This window comes from Helicoverpa armigera, chromosome 2, assembly GCF_030705265.1.
Source record: "Helicoverpa armigera isolate CAAS_96S chromosome 2, ASM3070526v1, whole genome shotgun sequence".
NCBI lineage: Eukaryota > Metazoa > Arthropoda > Insecta > Lepidoptera > Noctuidae > Helicoverpa > Helicoverpa armigera.
Window position 1 is genome coordinate 15,338,103 of NC_087121.1, and position 19,126 is coordinate 15,357,228.

Sequence of the window (19,126 nt, forward strand, 5' to 3'; positions counted from 1 at the left end):
ACTAAACTACATTCATTACTAAATTCTGCCATAAGTCCAACTATTTTGCAGATAGTTACAGTTTGGTTACGGTTTACAGGTTACAACACTAAAGTTGCGTTTTGTTGCCAGGTACAGATAATTTTAAACAAATCACAACTAGATTTTAGTTCTATTAATATTTAATTAGTTATCTGTGGTTATTTTATTTTTCTGATTCATCGAGTGTATTTTTATGCTGAATCTTTATACGTAAAAATTACAAATAAATAAGTTTAATTTAAGCGTTATAAGTGAATAATGGAAATGTAGTGCCTTAATGGAATTTTTGTGTAGTTAATTTACGTGTCTTTCTGCTACATTCTTTGATGAGGATGATCTCATTGACGTTCTGACATTACGTTTTAAGCGAAATCTTGATCGTTTTATTATTTTGCTATTGGGTCCAATGACCTTGTAACTTAAAATAATTTCATCGAAATTGATTAGTGACAATGAAGAAACAGTTCTATAGGGTTAAGCAACTCGCCGACCAAACATTTTCAAGGTATGATATGTACTTTACATTATCTTAACTATGAGATAAGATTCACTTCTTTGTGGGTTTGGTCCGTTGTTTTTGTAATCTTATTACTTGGATCAGTAACACTTTATCCCATGCAGAAGTGGTATCATGAGAAAAAAGTAACAGTATTTTTTATTACGTTATTTAGTTGTTTGAGCGATTCGTAGTTGATAACAGCATAGCTCATCTATATTGTTATTTCCAGGTCAGGAAAAGCGGAAGGCTTGACAGACGAGTTGCAAACAGCAGACAGAAAAGTAGAGCACCTCAGAAATGCCTTACAGTTGGTTAGCAAGAGACTGTCAACAGGAGCAGGTAGTACACAGGGCCAGGACCCTGCAGCCAGAGAGAAAAGACTTAAGAAACTGCCTGAATACCTCCTTGGATTATCTATGTGTGAAGCCAGCAATTTTGATGACGATGATAGCATTTTAAAATATATTTTATATGAATGTGGTAAGTGACGAATTTGCCTTGACCATAATTAGAATAAAAGGAAAAATTTAAGTTTTCACAAAATTACATAGTGGTAAAATAATAATCATTAAATGGTTTTTGTGTAGGTAAAACAGAGAAATTTCTGGCAAATGAGATAGCGGAGCATGAACTGAAGGTAGAACAGTTAGTATGTGCACCTCTCACAACTATTAGTGACCAGGATCTTCCAGCCATAATGAAAGCCAAGAAGCAGCTCAACAGGCTCATGAGCGAGAAGGAAACTGCCACCAGCAGATATCATGTGAGTTATATCTATGTGCTCTTAGTTATCACAATTTATCTAAACACCAAAACATAGGATCAATTCTTACTCTATTGAGATATAAATACTTTATCTGCAGGTTTAAGATATGTACCATGTAAACAAAACTGTTAAACCATGTTGTGATATTTGGGAGATTGCAATGTCAAAGTAATCTTGTAATTGAAGATTACTCACACTGTATACTGAGCTAATCAATATCAGACAGACTAAGCCTAACAGGAAAGTTAAATAAAATAATATGCATGCTTATCAGTTGTTATTTTGGTCCAATTCAACAATAATGCATATCTCGATCCATTATACATACATATGTTTTAACATTAAATACAAGCCCATTGTTTCATTCCTAAGTTACTGACATTGAATGGCATTCTCTTTCTTACTAATTTAATTAGTACAATGTATTGATGACTTGAAACAACCTCACTCACTGACCCTGGTTCCAATAGATACATTGACAACAAATACAAATATTATAGCTGAATTTAGACTTCATACAAAGTAGTTACTGACTATTTATGTTAGATTGTCATTAATGCTAGTTAGTGGTAAGGACCGGTACTTACCCATTTTGATTAGATTACTCACATCAAAAGATTAACACAACCAAAATAAATGATTAGATAATTTTAACTTTGTAGCATTTAGAGCGGCAGAAAGAGGAGAACCCAACTAAATTAAATGCTGCAAGAGAAGAGCTGGAAGATGTTGGGATCCGAGTGGAGGCAGCCCGAGATGCCTTGGCTGCAGACATGTTTGCACTTGTTGCTAAGGAAGCCCAGTTAGCACACACACTACTACAGTACGTCAAACTACAGAGAGCTTACCATGAGTCGGCACTACATTCCCTACAAGATACGGTTCCAGAGCTAGAACGATTCATAAGTAAGTATAACGCTTTGGTGGATGGGAAAACTAGAATGTTGTTGTAGTTAGTTGCTTTTATCTGTATTCTAGAACTTGAATTAAGAAGCATTGTATCTCTGGCTTGTATTAAAAATCACTTTGTCTGAATCTAATTTTGAGTAGTGCTTCATTCATAGTCAGATTCTGTAGTACAGATCTCAATATCTTTAGCATGTTTTCATTTTTATTTTAAAACCCGAAAGGGAATGTATTAAATCAAATATGTTTATCACTCATCCATTAGTCATTAGTCCATTACTCATTATTTTTACATATAATGTAATTATTATCTGTTTCAAAATTTTGAATCATTTTTAAAATAATTGGCCATTAATAAATCGTATTTCTTTCATTATATGCTTTGTTTATTTATATTTTTTATATTATATCACTACTGCACTGCAGAGGGCACAGATATTGGTCACTTTTATCAAAATTCCTTACCATTTTTTCCTGCACCATAAGTCAACAAAGTCAATCAGAAGTTAGTTAGTCATATGATTTGAAAAATGCATTTTTTTCTGGTTGTGGGTCTCATTAAGTAATCATCACCCATTAACGAATAAACTAATCTAAATAACACATCTCAAAACTCATTAGTTTAATATTTAAGTATCTACAAACAAATATTTTATCAACATCCTCTTTTAATTATTCAATAATCATTACCATACAATGATACGGATGTTGGCGCGTTACGAATGTACTAGAAGGAAATGTAAAAAATATCCCCTACATGATTGATGCAGTTAGCTTATTTCTATCTGTCTGATAGCAATATATTTATAATCGCTAACAGGATATATAGCTGTTAATCTAAAGCATATGTATTTATAAAATTTATAACTGGTTTGTCACTTAAAATACATTTTTACAATGAATATAATATTCATTTAAAAGAGAAATGAAGTTGAATGGAAAATCAAGGCATAAAATATTCAAAGTGAGTCCCCGATGCATTTGAATGTCTCCAAAAGTTCCTTCAATACATTATGTATGCTAGCATTGAATGAGCGTAATGTATACATCCGTTGACGACACGTATATCAACATAATACTTCCGCCAATCGACGGTACCGATTTAGCTATCTACTCAGATGGTAGCTGTAGTCTTACGGCCGATCCCAATATTCGGTGTTGATTTGCTTACTAGATATTGAATATTGACATTAGCCTCATAGAAGTAATTCCTATCTCTAAGCAAAACAAAAATTAGATAGATTATTGGGAATGACCGTTAAAAGAAGGTGGTGGGTATTAGATGATTCTTAAATAAAAAAGTGGCTCTGTGAAGTCGTAGGTTTTAAAAAGATGGAGTAAATGCATTTTGAGATTTGGTCCAGCAGTTCTGAATCACACTAACCAATTGGCGAGGGACCTGGTTAATAATAACAGTGACATCACAAGACTGAAACGATGGCAAATACTACAATTAGACCAGAGACCCTAGCTAGAGGGTAGAACATTATGACGATTGGAGGAGTGTATTTACTGAAATATCTCCTGAAACACAAATCAGGACAGAAAATCTGATTATGGCTGAATAGCCGATGGCAGATGTGAAATTTGGGGGAAAAAAGATGATTTTCACAGCCAATCAAATTCTAAACAAAAAGATAGTTCAAACTATTGAGACAGAGCACAAAAAAGATCTTATTAGAAACAAATAAACACACCAATAAACTACTTTTTGGGAGCACGCAAGATAAACTATTGAGAATCAGAAACAAATTATGTATATTTTTTATATTCTGTTATGTGAAAGTTTGACCAACTTTATTTGGTGAGCGACGTAAAAACAGTTTTAGAACACGACACTTGTATGATTCACGGTGCATTTAGACATAATTATATGTATGTCAACTAAAATGGTATTAGGGTAACCAGTAATAAAATATATTATATAACATTTTAATAATAACTGACTAATCATAGCACAGACATACTAAAACATGTCATATTTCCTCCTAACTGTTTTTTCCTTTACCAACTGCGTGAAAATGCCATCAAATAGGTGACATTACCAGGACTTCAAATATGTCATACCTACACCAAATAATACCTGGAAAAAGTTCTGTTACCTATAGTTTTTTAATGGAACCAACTATATTATTAGCATTAGTGCAAGTTTTCATTTAAAATTTATTCACGAAAAAGGGCACAAGAATTCAAATATAAATGTCAAATGACATGGAGACTGTTACATATTACAATAAATAAAACAGTATAAAACCTCTTTGCTTCAGACGACAGTTCCGTGAAGCCGGTATTCGGATACCCGCTAGAAGAGCACCTGAGGGTGACGGGCCGCACCATAGCGTTCCCCATAGAGCTATGTGTTTGCTCCCTACAACAACACTTAACATATCTATACATATAATAATCTAAAATAAATTAAACAGAATAAAACCTCCTTGCTTCAGACGACAGTTCCGTGAAGCCTGTATTCGGGTACCCGCTAGAAGAGCACCTGAGGGTGACGGGCCGCACCATAGCGTTCCCCATAGAGCTATGTGTTTGCACCCTACACGAGTTGGCGCTTAACGAAGAAGGACTGTTCAGGATCGCTGGCGGTAAGTACTGGAAAATTAACTTTATTTAGCAATTTTTAGTCATGAAATGTCCAGGCATTTGTACTGTTCAGAATTAAATTACATGTCAAAGCTTGACTTACATAAAAGCACAAATTCTAGGTACACTATCTTTTCGTATATTTCATAATTAGCAAAATTCTTCCAGCTATTGTAAGGTTAATAAAAAGCCAAGACGGTTTCATCGGTAGCAATACATCCTTCATTTAGGTTATAAAATCTTAATTATAAAAGCAAAAATCTAAGCGCAAGCAATTCACTATAACACTACTTCTAAATAAAACCTGTTAGGTATATAAATAGTTCCATTTTTGGTACCTTGGTGTCCCGTTAAGTCCGTGGGTGTAAATAGAACAACTTACCAAAAGTTTAGTTTTGTAGCAAAGGTGAATAGCACACCAAAGGTGATTTAGGTTTAGAGGAAAAAGAACATATATGTACGTACATTCCAGATTAGTCAATTTTATAGTTCAAAAATCATGGCACACATTATTTATGTGTAATATGAATTGCACTCGAAAATACTAAATGCCTACTAAAGCCTGTTGATAAATAAAACCACACTGTGTATTTAACTCACGTGTTTAAGGAAATTCGCATTATTTTGAAGTTAATGTTTTGATGTTTAATTTATATTAGGTGTAAATTGTTATTTACTCAGTTAAAAGTCATCGAAAAGAGTTGTTCTTATGAGATTTCTTTATAAATTTCTATATATCTTTATAAATTTTATTCATTAAATAAATAACGATTTCAAAGGTATTAGCGAATTGCAATCATATCTATGTTTTTCCATATATGTATGTATTGATCTACGTAAAATAAAAATCTTATATTTTCAGACGCCAAGGCCCATAAAATGCTAGTAACAAAAACAACTTAACCTATGTTAGATAATTATAATCTATAAAATAATAATAATAAAAGAAGATGATAATTTATGATTGAGGAAAATAATAAAATTGGCTGAATAAGTAGATATCCATAAAAGAGATATTACAAGCTGCCATTGAATGGAGCTCCAAACTGCCGATCTCCGATGTTATAATAATAATGTTATCAAACCGCGCATTGTTTCAATAGTGAATATCATAACATTGTCGAGAATAATGTACGTTGATCTGTTCCAGGCACGTCTAAAGTGCGGCGCATGAAGCTGTCTCTAGACGCGGGGCTGTTCAACGTGCCGCTGCCGCGCGACTACCGCGACATGCACGTGGTGGCCTCGGTGCTCAAGTGCTACCTGCGCGAGCTGCCCGAGCCGCTGCTCACCTACCGCCTCTACGAGAACTTCGTCACCGCCTCCCGGCAGCCCTCCGAACAGACCCGGCTCAACGCCATCTGGGAAGCCATACACCTACTGCCCGAGGCTAACTTCCAAAATCTTAGGTACCTTATCAAATTTTTGTCTACTTTGACACAGAACCAAAGTACAAACAAAATGACCCCCTCGAACCTGGCCATCGTGATCGCTCCCAACCTCCTGTGGGCGGCCGACGAGAGCACATTCGACATGAACATCACAACTGCAGTCAACTGCATCGTTGAACTGCTCATCAAACACGCCGACTGGTTCTACAAGGACGATCTAAACTTCTTCATTTCATTCACCAAAGAGGATCTACTTCCAGATCAATGCGAGTACGGTTTCTCGCCTAATTTCGTCCACGGTTACAACCAGACCGCAGCACTGAGCCACGAGCCCACGAACGGCGACTACAGCAGCATGAGCAAGTCTATGTTCGACTACAATCACCAAAGTCTAAGCAAATTAACTGATAGCGCAGGCCGCCACTCGAGGAGCAACAGTCACGACACTAGTTTAATATTGCTCGAAAACGACATGAAGAAGGCTCAGTCCAACAGTTCATTATCTGATCAATCTAGTCCCCCACACGGAAGTCCAAAGCCGATCATGAGGCGAAAAAACAAACCATTGGCTCCCGTGCCGCCTAATTTCACACCAGATAAAAATAAAAAAGTAGTAATAGAGCCACAGCCTCCGCCCCAACCACAACCGCAGACGCAGCTCCCTGCGCCAGAAATAGTAAAAGAACAGACGAATACAGCGAAGGCTGACATCGACAAGCCTGCCAAGCCGCCCAGACCCGTCATATCGGACACCGGCAAGGTGATCACCGGCGTACAGACCATCAACCGCTCCACCTACCGACAGAGCAAGGCCATGAAGGAGGAGGCGCGGAACGAGCTGCTCGCCGACACGCGCCGCCAGAGCCTCGAGCTCGACAAGGACATTATGAAGGCGCCCGACGGGAAAGACTCCACACTAGTGGTAAAGAACGTGACCGCGCAGACCGGAGTCGTTAGTAGAATGAAAGTGGTCGGTGATGCATTTAGTGGGCCTGCGTCGTTGGGAGCCGAACGGCCATTAGCTGACAAGATAACCCCGGCACGCTTGCAGACTGCCACGAAGCCGAGCGGGCAGCCGCCGCCGCGCCCCGTGGCGGCGCCGCGCACCATCGTGCCGGCGCCCGAGCCCGCGCCCGACGCCGACGTGCAGCTGCGGCACAAGCCCGCCGTGCCCGAGCGCCCCGCCACGCTGCGCCCGCAGAGCTTCCGCGCGCCGCGCTCCTCGCTGGGCGACGCGCCCGACCTCGCCGGCCAGCCCACCGTGCTCGAGCGCACTCACATCTACACCGTCGACAAACACCACCCCACGGTCATACAAGTCGGGGCCACCGCGGTCCCCGCTGACAAAGATGGCGATGAAACCCCACGCGCGACCGTGCAACGTACACATAGTTCGGGTGGGCGGGATGGTGACTTGGAGGAGCCGAGGAGCCTATGCGTGGCGAGCAGACAGCTTTCGCAGTCGGAGGGTGACATCACGGAGTGTCCGTCGCCGCGGCCACAGCCGGGCCGGCCGCCGCGACCTCTAGTCCCCGCGCCGCCGCCGCCAGTAGCGGCGCCAGCGGTTACAGGCGCGGCACCGACCGCCCCACTGGCACAGTCGCCGCCCGCCGTGCCTGCCACACAGCCGGCGCGGCCTGAGGCGCCGGCTGTGCAGCCACTGCGTGAGAGTACGGATCTTTAGCGGGCGCCGTTCGTGCCAGTGCCCATGCCGCGGTTGAAGCGACGACGTTAGTTACTGCGTGTCGCCGCATCACAGTAAACAGGGCGCGACAACACTGTTATGATCGTGGTCTATTATAATAATTCTAGTTCCCGCTATCGTAAATTATGATGTCGCAACGAGACTGATGTTGGCTCTTTATTTTCTGCTTATACCGTGCTTCGGTCACGTAGAAAAATGTTATTTGAGAAAAGTTTTCTTTGCATCAAATGAGTATTATGTATTTATTTTTGTAAAACTCTAGAATTAATAATAAGATAACACGTGATAATTTGAATAATATTATCTATTACCAAAATAGAAATTACAGCTTTTGCGTAATACGTATGTTAGTCTGACGATTAATCATTGACCCCGGAATATTATTCCAAAAAGACATATCGGTTAGATTGTCTATGTAGCTTTTTTATGCAATCTAATTTTAATAAATAATGGAATGTTGTATATTGATAAAATGTTGCAATTAATAATTGTGATATTAGAAAAATATTATCACCACTCCCGGTCGGTGGCCACAAGCGGGGGATGCACAAATGTTGTTGACGTAACAAACGGCCATATTTTTACGATATTTGTAATGGTGTGTTTCCATTTGACCACTAGACATTTGGCCAGCGCCGGCAAGTCATTTTATTTGCTAAACATAGATTTTATTTTTTGTATTGAGAGTTAATTAAATTGTATTTATGTAATCGTACCGGCGTTGACCAACTGACCGTGTCTAATGGATACCGTCGTCACTTGTCAATGCATTAGATTAGTAATCAACGCAATGCTGTTTCAATGACTATTATTTTAGCTGTAAGTATGTTATGTAGTGTTTACAATCTTATGTGATATGCATTTTATTATTATATACTTCAAGTATACCAGCTTCTGTTGTAAGTATTAATAAAATAGCCCAAACATTATACGCGTCTTTCATCATTTAAATTTACCTTTAATCTCCTATAAAGAATCACAGTTCTGTAATAATAATCAGTTAGCTAATAATGAGTTTGAAGGAAAATCAAACAAGTTTGAATTCCTAAATAATCTATATTATAGTATTTCACGTTTGCCATTTAACAATATAATAGTTACGCTTGCCCACCCTGAGCAAAGACAGTAAGTTGGGCAGTATGTGCGCCGACTGCGTGATCACTTCGTCAATCTTCTGTATTTTCTGGTGGTTTATGTAGAATCCTCCTGCTTGTATTATCCGCATTGCATCTCCTGATGAAGAAAGAACATGATTTTTACAAAAATATGAACTAAACTTGGAGCGACAATAGGTACCAAATTCGAAGATTATTTCTTATTTTTATTATTCGCCTTGTGGAAAGCAATAGGGCTAAGATAATTCGAAAAATAATAATATTAATTGTTTGTCCACACAGATGAACGATGAAGACTAGGGTTGTTACTATTGTATTAGTGTAGTTTATTGACTTCTTACTTTTTTCAAACAGATTTATAATTTTGAAAATGGTCTTACTCTCAGTAGGGAAGCACTTGGCCTTCATGCCGAGTTCCAGCACGGTGATACCAGGCGACAACAGCAGGTTTGTGACTGTAGCATTTTCGAATACTTGCTCTAACTCTGTACTACTGAGCGCAACCAGTGACTTCACGTCTTTTGAGTATATCGCGTCTGTTGCTTTCATTGCGCGCTCTAGGCCTTCCTCTGAAAATACAATATTATTTTGAACATTATTGGTGAAATGACTGCTAAGCAAATGTCTGCTTTAGGAGCAATATGTAAAGTCTAAAACGTGTAACCCTGATAAAGGGTCAATAATATAGGGATAAGGGAAAATGTATCATTTTAGCTGTAATGTTAGAACTCACTTCCATGTACTAAAGTAGTGAGTTGGTCAGCCAAACAGGTCTGCGGATATCTTTGCTCTGGATGCTCCTTATGCTTAAACATGATATCCTTTATTTCTCCTAAGCTATAGAAAGTAAATAATTTCAGTAACTTCTCTACTTCAGAATCTTTTGTTCTTATAAAGAACTGGTATAAGCTATATGGGCTAGTTTTCTTTGGGTCTAGCCATATTGCGTTTCCGGCTGACTTTCCGAATTTGTCGCCTTCTTCAGTTGTGACTAGAGGCAGTGTTAGACCTGAAAATAAAAAAAAACCTTTAAAAATTACAATAAAAAAAATTGTTTTAATCAAGATTGTAATCAAAACTAACCATAAACATTTGTCTTTGCAGTCCTGCTTATCAATTCATGTCCCGCACTTATGTTGCCCATTTGGTCACTGCCACCTATCTGAAACATTATTTGAAAAATAATAACCAATTCCATAGCATCAGTTTTAAATATGTTACCTATTTAAAATTGATATGAATATGAATATGGTAAATATTGTTTACCTGAAATCTGCAGTTATATTCTTTCAGTAAATGCTGCCAGTCATATGATTGGAATATCTGGTATGCAAATTCAGTGAAACTCATTCCGATTTCCGAGTTTATTCTGCTTTGCACACTCTGTTTTAAAAGCATGGTGCCCATGCGGAAGTTCCTTCCAATCTCACTCACAAATTGTATGGAGTTTATATTTCTGTACCAAGTTTCATTGTTGACAACCCTGAAAATTTACATAGGTATTATTACAATTAGTAGATTATTTATATCTATAAAATAATAAAGTGTCTGTTTAATTTTGTTATTAAATTTGTTAAGCGGTAGAAGGTTTTAGTTGATATACAAAATAATTCCTGTCTATAATTACTTGATAGGTTTAAGTTTACTTTCGTCTTGTGTCCAGATATATTTCTTGTGGTTTTCAAATACAGTCTCAAGGTTGCTTTGGATACATTTAACATTTTCTTGTATGATATCACTTTGCATAGCTATTCTGTCTGTGCTTCTGCCACTGGGATCTCCAATGTATCCTGTGGCTCCTCCTACCTGAACAGAAAAAAGGTTAAATGTTAAATCTGCTTTTAAGAAAGTTTACTCTTCTGCAGTGGCCAGTTACAAAGTTGTAGCTGTTTGTTTTCATTTTGTTGCCACTGTTATATAAAAATTGATGATTACAAACTTTGTAAATATTCTTTTTTTAAACTAGAAGTATATTGAACAATACTTTACCAAAGCAACAACATTGTGACCTCCTCTTTGCCAGTGCAGGAGATTTATGATGACCAGCAAGTTTCCAACGTGAAGACTATCCGCTGTGGGGTCAAACCCAGCATAAACGCACTGTGGAGCTTTGTTCAATAGGTCCCGGATTTCAGATCTAGAACAGAATACAGAAATAAATACCTTGGGGAACACTGTTCGGTGTTTTAAATCATTTAAGTAAATTTTTCAGTAATAAAGTACATCATAAACTTACCCAGCAGTGTTAGGAAACATATCTTGATACATCCCTCTTTCACTGAGTTTTAGAATATTTCTACTGGAATAAGTTCGTTTACACGCTTGTAGCCAGGTCATTCTTGGCACACACATTATTTGCTTCAGTAATTTCATGGCTGGTCTCTAGAAATTCCCTCAGTTCTGGATAAATACAATCTGTAAGCTATAACCTCAATCTTAAAACTAGATGCGAGATTTTTGGCCGCAATTGTTTCGCAATGTAGGGGAATTTTATGACGATTATGAGTTTCCCTTTTACATTATATAATACAGTTTATTTAATTTGTACTCGGAGCTCTGCATTGAGAATCTTCAAATCTTGCAGTATATTTTATTCACTTTAAAAACTAAGGTCAAATTTAAGATTTATGTTCTTCGCAATAAAGTTCAAATTTGCACGAATTTATCAAATCGCTATTTCTGACATAATTATGACATGTTATGAGTCGTTCGGAATCGCGCTTACGATTAGGGATAGTAGTTTCATCATCGTTTGGGAATAAATAATTTTGATCATCATATATTTGGACAAGATAAGAATCATCATACACATAGTAACTCTCTATGCAGAATGGATTATTATATCGAGTGGGATACTAAGTCTTCGTATTATATACTTTATCATATAATCTTATTCTCTTCACAGAAAGGATATATCTTTACGCAATACAGTTTCCACAGGGGTCGAGCAGAGCAGTGTCCGAGCAGTTAGTCATTTGTCGAACTCAAGATTAATGTTTAGTAATAAAAAATCGATATATATGCCACAATTTTATTTCTATTTATATAGTCTATATTAAGTAGTACACATTTACGCTATATTCTTAGCTATACAAATTAATTTATATTTGTATTACTATAATTCTCACATATTATAACTTTATACGTAACAATTTATACACTGAAATTGTATGTTCACGCCATTTGTGTCGGATTCACGGGTAATATAGGCCAATTAAGCGGATTTATATAAGTTATTTTTTTGTACTTGTAACGAAAATGAACAAATTGTTACGTACATTATAAGTCAATCACAAAAGCTATGATTACTTTTATACTCCTAACATTCTTTCTATAAAATATAAAGATTAGAATCGTTTTAATAAACATTGCAGTATCAACAAACATTGATGGTGTATACGGCAAAGGCCACTTGCATTTTGGAAATACAAACTAAAGATATCTCTTCAGTCTATTTGTATGAGACGGAAAGGCTTATAATAATGGTGTTCCGTTATGTATTTTAGATATTAGCAAACCTAGTTCTATTAGATAACGCAGTCCCACCGCAAGTTGCAGACACGAATTCAACGGTTTGTAGGTTTTTTGAATAAAACATTACATTGGCATATGAAAAACATTAAAATTTATTTTCTAGTCTCAAGCTTTGTTAGACTGAGTTCGACAAACTTGTGTCGTGATAAGTATCAATAGACGAATAATTATTTGGAAAAGTTTTTCGATTACAAAAATATATATTTTATTATTTGATTGAAAACGATGCAATTAAAACTATTTGATGTCTGAAAATGTATATGAGTTTAATTATGTTTACTAAAATTACTTTTTATATTTGAAAATTCAACGTCACTAATATATATTTTTCAAATGGACTTTATCAGAAGCAAGTAGACAACGGGTGATATATTGCGTTAAAGAAAATGTGGACTTAAAGTCGCCATTAATGAATATACATTTAATACTTAACAAGCCTAAAAATACCTCCACATTATACAACAAAAGAAACCTCTAACTAACTTAATTTACTTAATGTTCTTTTATTGGTACAGAACACTGTTACTGTGGGTACAAAAACTAAAAATTAAAATGCAACCAAAGAAGAAACAAAATGCAGCTGAACTCAAGACAAACAATAAAAAACAAACTGGCCATAAATACATTTTTGAACTCATAGTGATAGATATATACATATTTTATATCAATTATTTAGTTTCTTAATTAGGCATTTGATATTAATTAAAATTAAACATACAATAAACTTAAAAAATACAATACATAAAATAATACACAAACAAGGAATTATGTAACCATTCCATATCAGAGTTCTATAATCACTGGTCAAGTTTTCATAATACTTCAAGGATTACTTTACTCATAAAAGCAACTTAATTGTGATTATGGCATTTTTATACACTGAACCCATAGCTGTTACAATAAAAGATACTCTAAAAAAACAGTGACTATAGAACTGAGATAGGAACATAATACTTAATTAATACTTAACATTAAAACATGGAAAGCAACATCAGGTATGACTAATCCTCGAGGGTGACATTTTTGAAGAGGTATGACATGGACTCCTTGTTGTGAATGCGTCTGATGGCCTCACTAAGGAGGACTGATATGTCGATAGTTTTGATCTTGTTGCACTGCATCTTCTGAAGTTCGTGTGGCACGGTGTTGGTGACCACGACCTCGTCGATGGGCGAGTCCTCGATAAGCCGGGGCGCGTCGGAAGACAGTAATCCGTGGGTTGCCAACACGTATATTTTGTACGCTCCACACTCCTTTAGCACTTCCGCTGCGGCAACGAATGATTGTACATCGTCTATCATGTCATCCTGTAATAAAATAAGCAATTTTAGGGGCCACAAACAGGCTGATTGATTGATTACTCCTTCGAAATTTCGTGACCTCTTTAAACATCTTGTCCATTCACAATGTTTCATTCGTAAACCAAAATAATATTGTACATGTTGTATTTGACAATAGTTTGGGAACTTACCACCATGATAGCTATTCTGCCGCCGACATCTCCAACGACGTTGATCGGGGGCTTTTCCTTTGCTGGATGAACGGGAACTCCGACAGAAACATCCATAGTGCGTGATCGACTATAAACACCAAACATGAATTAGTTTAAGATATTATTGCAATTTGTCCTGCACTCAGCAGATAGCTCAAATAGTCGACGTTATCAGAAATAAATCCAAGTGTGTAAATATTATACAAAATGTGTCGTATTTTTTATCTAAGTAGTTTTGCTTATCAGTATTATAGTAAATGTTAAGCTTTATCAGATCAAATAAACCACTTTTGAGAATAAATGTATAATTTATGTATGTAGTATGTATGGAACTTACTTTGGTAAGCATGGTGGTGAGTAGCGTCCATCAACTTCATCACTCTCAGCTTCCTTCTGTTCTCCGTGAATGACGGCTATGGCCAACCGTAAACGCTCAGCGTATGAAGTAGCTTTCTTAGCAGAACCTGGGTTACGAGCCACTATTACCGAGTTACGATAATCTGGAATCTAAATTGACATTATTTAATTACTTATGAAAAAATGTGGTGAGATAGAGCCATTTAGGTTGGCTAACCTTCTATGGAAAACAACACCTGTTCTCAGTTGTAGGTGAATTGGGACAGGAGCCAAAATATGCATTAATAGGGATTTGGGGTGGAATATTATAAAGATCGGTAATTTATGTTTAATTACATTACATTTGCCAAATAGTGTTTAGAATTCAAAATTCTCCACAAAAGTTATAATTTAGGAAATATTATTTAATTGAAAAATTAACTTACACTTTCTTGGATGTACTGCAACAAAAATGGAGATGCTCTTAAGTTATCAACGGGGCACTCATAGAAACCCTGAATTTCCTTCTGGTGTAAGTCCATTGTGATGATGTGTGTCAAGCCCGACTTGCACATCATTTTGGCAAGGAGTTTGGTTACGATGCAGCCACGTTTCCTCATTTTGCATTGTTTGCTGTAGGGCAAGTATGGAATCACTCCTACGATTGACCTTGCCGAGGAAGTCTTACAAGCGTAAGCCATTATCAATAATTCCATTATATTGTTGTTCACATCTCTGAAAGAAATATTAAAGTTATTATAGCTGCTGAAAGATCAGGTACAGTAGATTTTATCAAAACAAAACATGCAACTTCAATATTATCAATATCTAAATTTTTCTAATTGTTAGTTTTACAGTCGCCACACATGTTTTCAGTTCATAATAGCTACTTTTTATATTTGAAGCAAGATGTTATGAATATTTCTTTCTCTCCCAGACTTATTTACGTAAAGGAATTTTGAGATCGCTAGATCGCAGTGTTAAACAAAACATGCACATTTTCATCATTGTTGTTTAGTTACAACATTGTTATTAGAATATCAAACACAATACTTCTCCTTTGTAAAAACTTTGTATGAACATACACAATGCTACTGTAATGGACAGTAACAATGTACAATGAGGTGTGTAACCTAACTGATTACTGAGAATCCACTTGATATGTAACAACACACTTATTAGCATATCAATGTGAAAACATTTAAGAACCTGCTCTAGAACATTTCAGCGAAAATATTGTCATAATCCACACTGAGGATTATTTCCATATTTTACTACAGACAATTGATTAATACAAATGTAAATATTACGGGATTTCCTCAAGTGTCCTGAATATGTTTTTATCTCTAAAACTGGTTTCTTGATAATTCTTATTAGATGTTTACTATTGCCAGCTACATTGTGTGCTTCTCATATGCATTACTCACTTAGTGCCAGTCTGTACAATATAAATATTCTTTCCACGAATAGAATCTGCAATCTCCACAATAGTTTCCCTGTTGGTCTTGTGGTAAACGGAACATCCTCCCTTTCTCACACCCAGGCGACTGGAAAAAATCATTCATATTTATTTTTGCAGCAAAGCCATTATAGTAACTAGCTCTAATTCAATTTATTTACTAAGCTATACACAGAATATAATCTGAATGAGGTCAAACTACTTAACCTCTGCAAGTGTCAAACACTAGGTCAATATCTGAAACCTTGAAATTGCTAGTAAAGTAGGAGATGAGGAGCAGAGACTTACTGCGCGATCAGTTCGGCGAGTTCAGGGTGCGAGTTGCCGCTAATGATCACTATGTCTGACGTGGAGTTACCCTCCATATTGCTCTTGTGAGATCTATTAGTGAAACCCACCAGCCTGCAAAAGTCACGCACGTTTTCTTATTCGTCGGTCGATCAACCGCCACATGTAAATATATTAAATTTGGGAAAGGGACGGCACGTTGGATCAACAAGAAAAACAATAAACCTGGTTTTGTTGAGTAACATAATAACCTGATGGCAGTTTTGTATATATAATTGCAGAACAGAGAAAACAAAACTTCAAAAAAATAAACCAAAAACTTTTCTTCGTTATAGATCACAGCTAAAACATATGTGAAAGATATATAAATGTGGTTTTACGAGTAAAAATAATTTTAATTACAGAAAGTCGGAATCCCCGATTGAGAGCCGTCACCATAGAGTATAGTAAATAGATGCCGTCACAGATAAAAATTAATGGAACTACGAATGAATGGATGTGTCAAAATTAAAATTGTTTACGTTTTCCTCATGCCCCCTTCAGCTGGATTTTACGGTTTCTATATAGTATCTTTTAAAACACCTTTCGAGCACTTTTTACGACTTTAATCATTTAAGATAGCTGTCATCGTTTCTTGATACTGCTTATTTATTTACTACACGTGGGAAAATGAGCTGTATAAATGGGCATTGGGTGTTGGCCGAATCAAAACTAGCAGTATTGCCGGTATTATTAACATACCGTAATATAAGTAACTTCAGTTTATGTGTGTAGAAAAAGCAAAAAGTTATAACGAAATAGGTCCAAGGCTCCTGAAATCTGAAAATAAGTTGATTATTAAAGTGATAAAAAAATAAGTTTCATAGTTGTATTATGGTCATATTGTAGTTGTAGGACAGCACTATTCAATTTATTTTAACTGGTGACACATAAAATTCCAAAAAAAAAAAAAAATTTAACTGGTGACACTGAGAGCCATCGAGCTTAGAATTATAAGGAGACGCCGTTTTGATATTGACGTATCTATAGTTATATAAATATGAAACAAACTATGCAACATAGTTCTGTCTCACTCTTTCTAAGCAGATAAGTGTATTTGAAAACAGGGACAACAATATTTTTGTGATTGCGTAAAATGGTGACATTTACTTTTGAAATCCTTCTGCGTGCCATATCTGGCCATATATTTCATGGTAGTTGTGCTGTCAAATAGGTGCTCTTCGTGACTTATTTTTGCTATTTTATAGAATATCACTCGTGTTTACTTTTAAGACTTTACTATTTCAATAGTGAAATAATCAACGAATATGCCTATGTGTTGTATTGTGAAGTGTGGTGCTAGGAAGCACCAAAATCAAGCTGGATTGTCTTTACACAGGTTAGGAACCTATTTTTGCTAGAAACTACATAAAATAATTCACATTTTATAAAAAATATGTTACGGGAACATGAATTGATGGTGAAAGTACTTATATTTTGGTTTATTTCTGTATAAAAACCTATATTTAGAAATAAATGTTGTTTACAATAACATGTTATATTGGCATAGTGCTGTGCAGTTGTCATAATAGTATCGATATAATATCCACTTAATAAGTCTACTTTTACAAAGGAGATCATTCAAGTCTCGAACATTTTGTACCCAAAACTGAAAGTGCCGGCCAGCAAAAAAAAAATAATTGATTCTTGTAGAGAATAATGCCCTGAACATTTTTTACTATTACAAGAATCGCCTAATTAGGACTGGACTTTGAAAGTACAAAAAAATCACACATGTTTGAACATTGAAACTGGAGGAGGCAGGCTGCCAACTCCTGCCCAACCCAGGCCTTTTTCTTTAATGGGAAATCATCAAATGAACCCTCCCGCTATAGGTTAGCAGCGTGAATGGAAGACTCTTACTGACTAAAACCACCTCTTACTGACATCATGTTCCTTCTTAAGCCCTTTATGTACCAGGGCCATGGTATGTAAATCTTTCGAACAATCCCTTGCAGACCCTCCGGGCCCTCCAGGGGCCCTCCAGGGCCAAGGTCTGCCGGGGCTGCGGGATTGTTCGAAAAAGTTACCGTGGCCCTGGTATATAAAGAAGTAGGTAGTGAGAGTCTCACAGTCCCTCACGCTGCTAACCTACAGCGGCAGGGGTCATTTGATGATTTCCCATCAAAGAAAAAAAAAGAAGAAAGCGTTTGGGCCCCTCAGGTTGGGCAGGAATTGCTTGAAGGCAGCGCCTGCCTCCTCCAGTTTGGGGCCGTAATGTGATGTTCAAACATTGGAGGATTTTTTGTACTTTCAAAGTCCAGTAGCAGCCTGGGGGTTAATTCTAGACGATTCTTGTAATAGTAAAAAATCTTCAGGGCATTATTCTCTATGAGAACTTACATTTTTTTTACTCTGGCCGGCACTTTCAGTTTTGGGTACGAAATGAATGATCTCCTTTTAACATCAGAACTTACTGTCCCTAAGACACTGAGCCCTCAGAGTTGTGTATTATTTTCAACAAAACATCAGTTAAAAACATTTTGATTAAAAAGGCGTATTATAAAATTCAGGATTTTAAAGACATATTTTATTGAAAATAATATGTTTTGCCTTTTTATTTTCACATGATGCTTCTACGGCGACCACGGGCACGGCAGTGCTTCCGCACAGACGAGCAAATCGGAATGCAAGTTGCAATATTTGCTTGAGAACTTAGTTACCGAGTATAGATTTCGAATTGTATAAAAATTTTTTTCTTAGCACTAAAATTGTTTTGTACAATCGATTAATACATAATTAGCTCCATTTGCATTATATAACTTTCTCATGAATAGCTTGAAAACGATTTTAAATTATTGTATTTTTTTTAAGAGAGTATCTCCTTATGGCGTTTCTTGCGGATTCTTCTTCATAGGACCGAATCTTTGGCACCCTGCAACTAGTCTGACGTGAAAGAACTTTCATAGGGCTATTTGAAATAATAAATAATTACTTTGCCTGTTTTTTTTTTTTCAAAGGTATCACCCTACTGAAATGACTC

General features: G+C 36.5%; 3 protein-coding genes across 7 annotated transcripts; 1 reads left to right on the top strand and 2 right to left on the bottom strand.

Annotated features, from left to right (window-relative positions):
* The first annotated feature begins 166 nt into the window (after positions 1-166).
* Positions 167-8,809, top strand: LOC110371339 (rho GTPase-activating protein 92B). Of its 2 annotated transcripts, none has more exons than XM_064041069.1 (6): positions 167-526; positions 750-1,000; positions 1,108-1,283; positions 1,949-2,192; positions 4,637-4,786; positions 5,935-8,809. In XM_064041069.1, the coding sequence occupies exons 1-6, from the start codon at positions 474-476 to the stop codon at positions 7,857-7,859; spliced, it is 2,799 nt and encodes a 932-aa protein (XP_063897139.1). In that variant the 5' UTR covers positions 167-473; the 3' UTR covers positions 7,860-8,809. The 2 variants fall into 2 exon arrangements, with proteins under 2 accessions (XP_063897139.1, XP_063897147.1); XM_064041077.1 differs by lacking the exon at positions 167-526 and adding an exon at positions 587-663.
* Positions 8,810-8,916: 107 nt separating this feature from the next.
* On the bottom strand, positions 8,917-11,685 carry LOC135118830 (tyrosine--tRNA ligase, mitochondrial-like). The gene is made up of 8 exons (XM_064041858.1): positions 11,232-11,685; positions 10,985-11,132; positions 10,623-10,801; positions 10,262-10,478; positions 10,079-10,157; positions 9,729-10,004; positions 9,376-9,564; positions 8,917-9,113 (listed from the first exon to the last, which is right to left on the bottom strand). Exons 1-8 carry the CDS (start codon positions 11,366-11,368, stop codon positions 8,950-8,952), a joined length of 1,389 nt encoding a protein of 462 aa, XP_063897928.1. The 5' UTR covers positions 11,369-11,685; the 3' UTR covers positions 8,917-8,949.
* A 327-nt stretch (positions 11,686-12,012) lies between these two features.
* Positions 12,013-16,783, bottom strand: LOC110371352 (phosphoribosyl pyrophosphate synthase-associated protein 2). 4 transcript variants are annotated; one of them, XM_049843765.2, is made up of 7 exons: positions 16,626-16,783; positions 16,105-16,218; positions 15,785-15,904; positions 14,804-15,092; positions 14,359-14,528; positions 14,001-14,109; positions 12,013-13,836 (listed from the first exon to the last, which is right to left on the bottom strand). In XM_049843765.2, exons 1-7 carry the CDS (start codon positions 16,634-16,636, stop codon positions 13,531-13,533), a joined length of 1,119 nt encoding a protein of 372 aa, XP_049699722.1. In that variant the 5' UTR covers positions 16,637-16,783; the 3' UTR covers positions 12,013-13,530. The 4 variants fall into 4 exon arrangements, with proteins under 4 accessions (XP_049699722.1, XP_049699724.1, XP_049699723.1 ...); XM_049843767.2 differs by lacking the exon at positions 16,626-16,783 and adding an exon at positions 16,507-16,550; XM_049843766.2 differs by lacking the exon at positions 16,626-16,783 and adding an exon at positions 16,356-16,497.
* Positions 16,784-19,126: the final 2,343 nt, after the last annotated feature.

Coding starts and splice junctions, on each gene's coding strand:
- LOC110371339 (XM_064041069.1), top strand. CDS start 474: ATGAAGAAACAGTTCTATAGGGTTAAGCAACTCGCCGACCAAACATTT. Junction 1,284..1,948: donor CTGCCACCAGCAGATATCAT/GTGAGTTATATC, acceptor TTAACTTTGTAG/CATTTAGAGCGGCAGAAAGA. Junction 2,193..4,636: donor AGAGCTAGAACGATTCATAA/GTAAGTATAACG, acceptor TCCTTGCTTCAG/ACGACAGTTCCGTGAAGCCT.
- LOC135118830 (XM_064041858.1), bottom strand. CDS start 11,368: ATGAAATTACTGAAGCAAATAATGTGTGTGCCAAGAATGACCTGGCTA. Junction 10,479..10,622: donor AGTAAACTTAAACCTATCAA/GTAATTATAGAC, acceptor GTAAATTTTCAG/GGTTGTCAACAATGAAACTT. Junction 9,114..9,375: donor CAAGTGCTTCCCTACTGAGA/GTAAGACCATTT, acceptor TTTCTTCATCAG/GAGATGCAATGCGGATAATA.
- LOC110371352 (XM_049843764.2), bottom strand. CDS start 16,349: ATGTTACTCAACAAAACCAG. Junction 15,093..15,784: donor ATTGTACAGACTGGCACTAA/GTGAGTAATGCA, acceptor TATTTCTTTCAG/AGATGTGAACAACAATATAA. Junction 14,110..14,358: donor TCACCACCATGCTTACCAAA/GTAAGTTCCATA, acceptor TGGTGTTTATAG/TCGATCACGCACTATGGATG.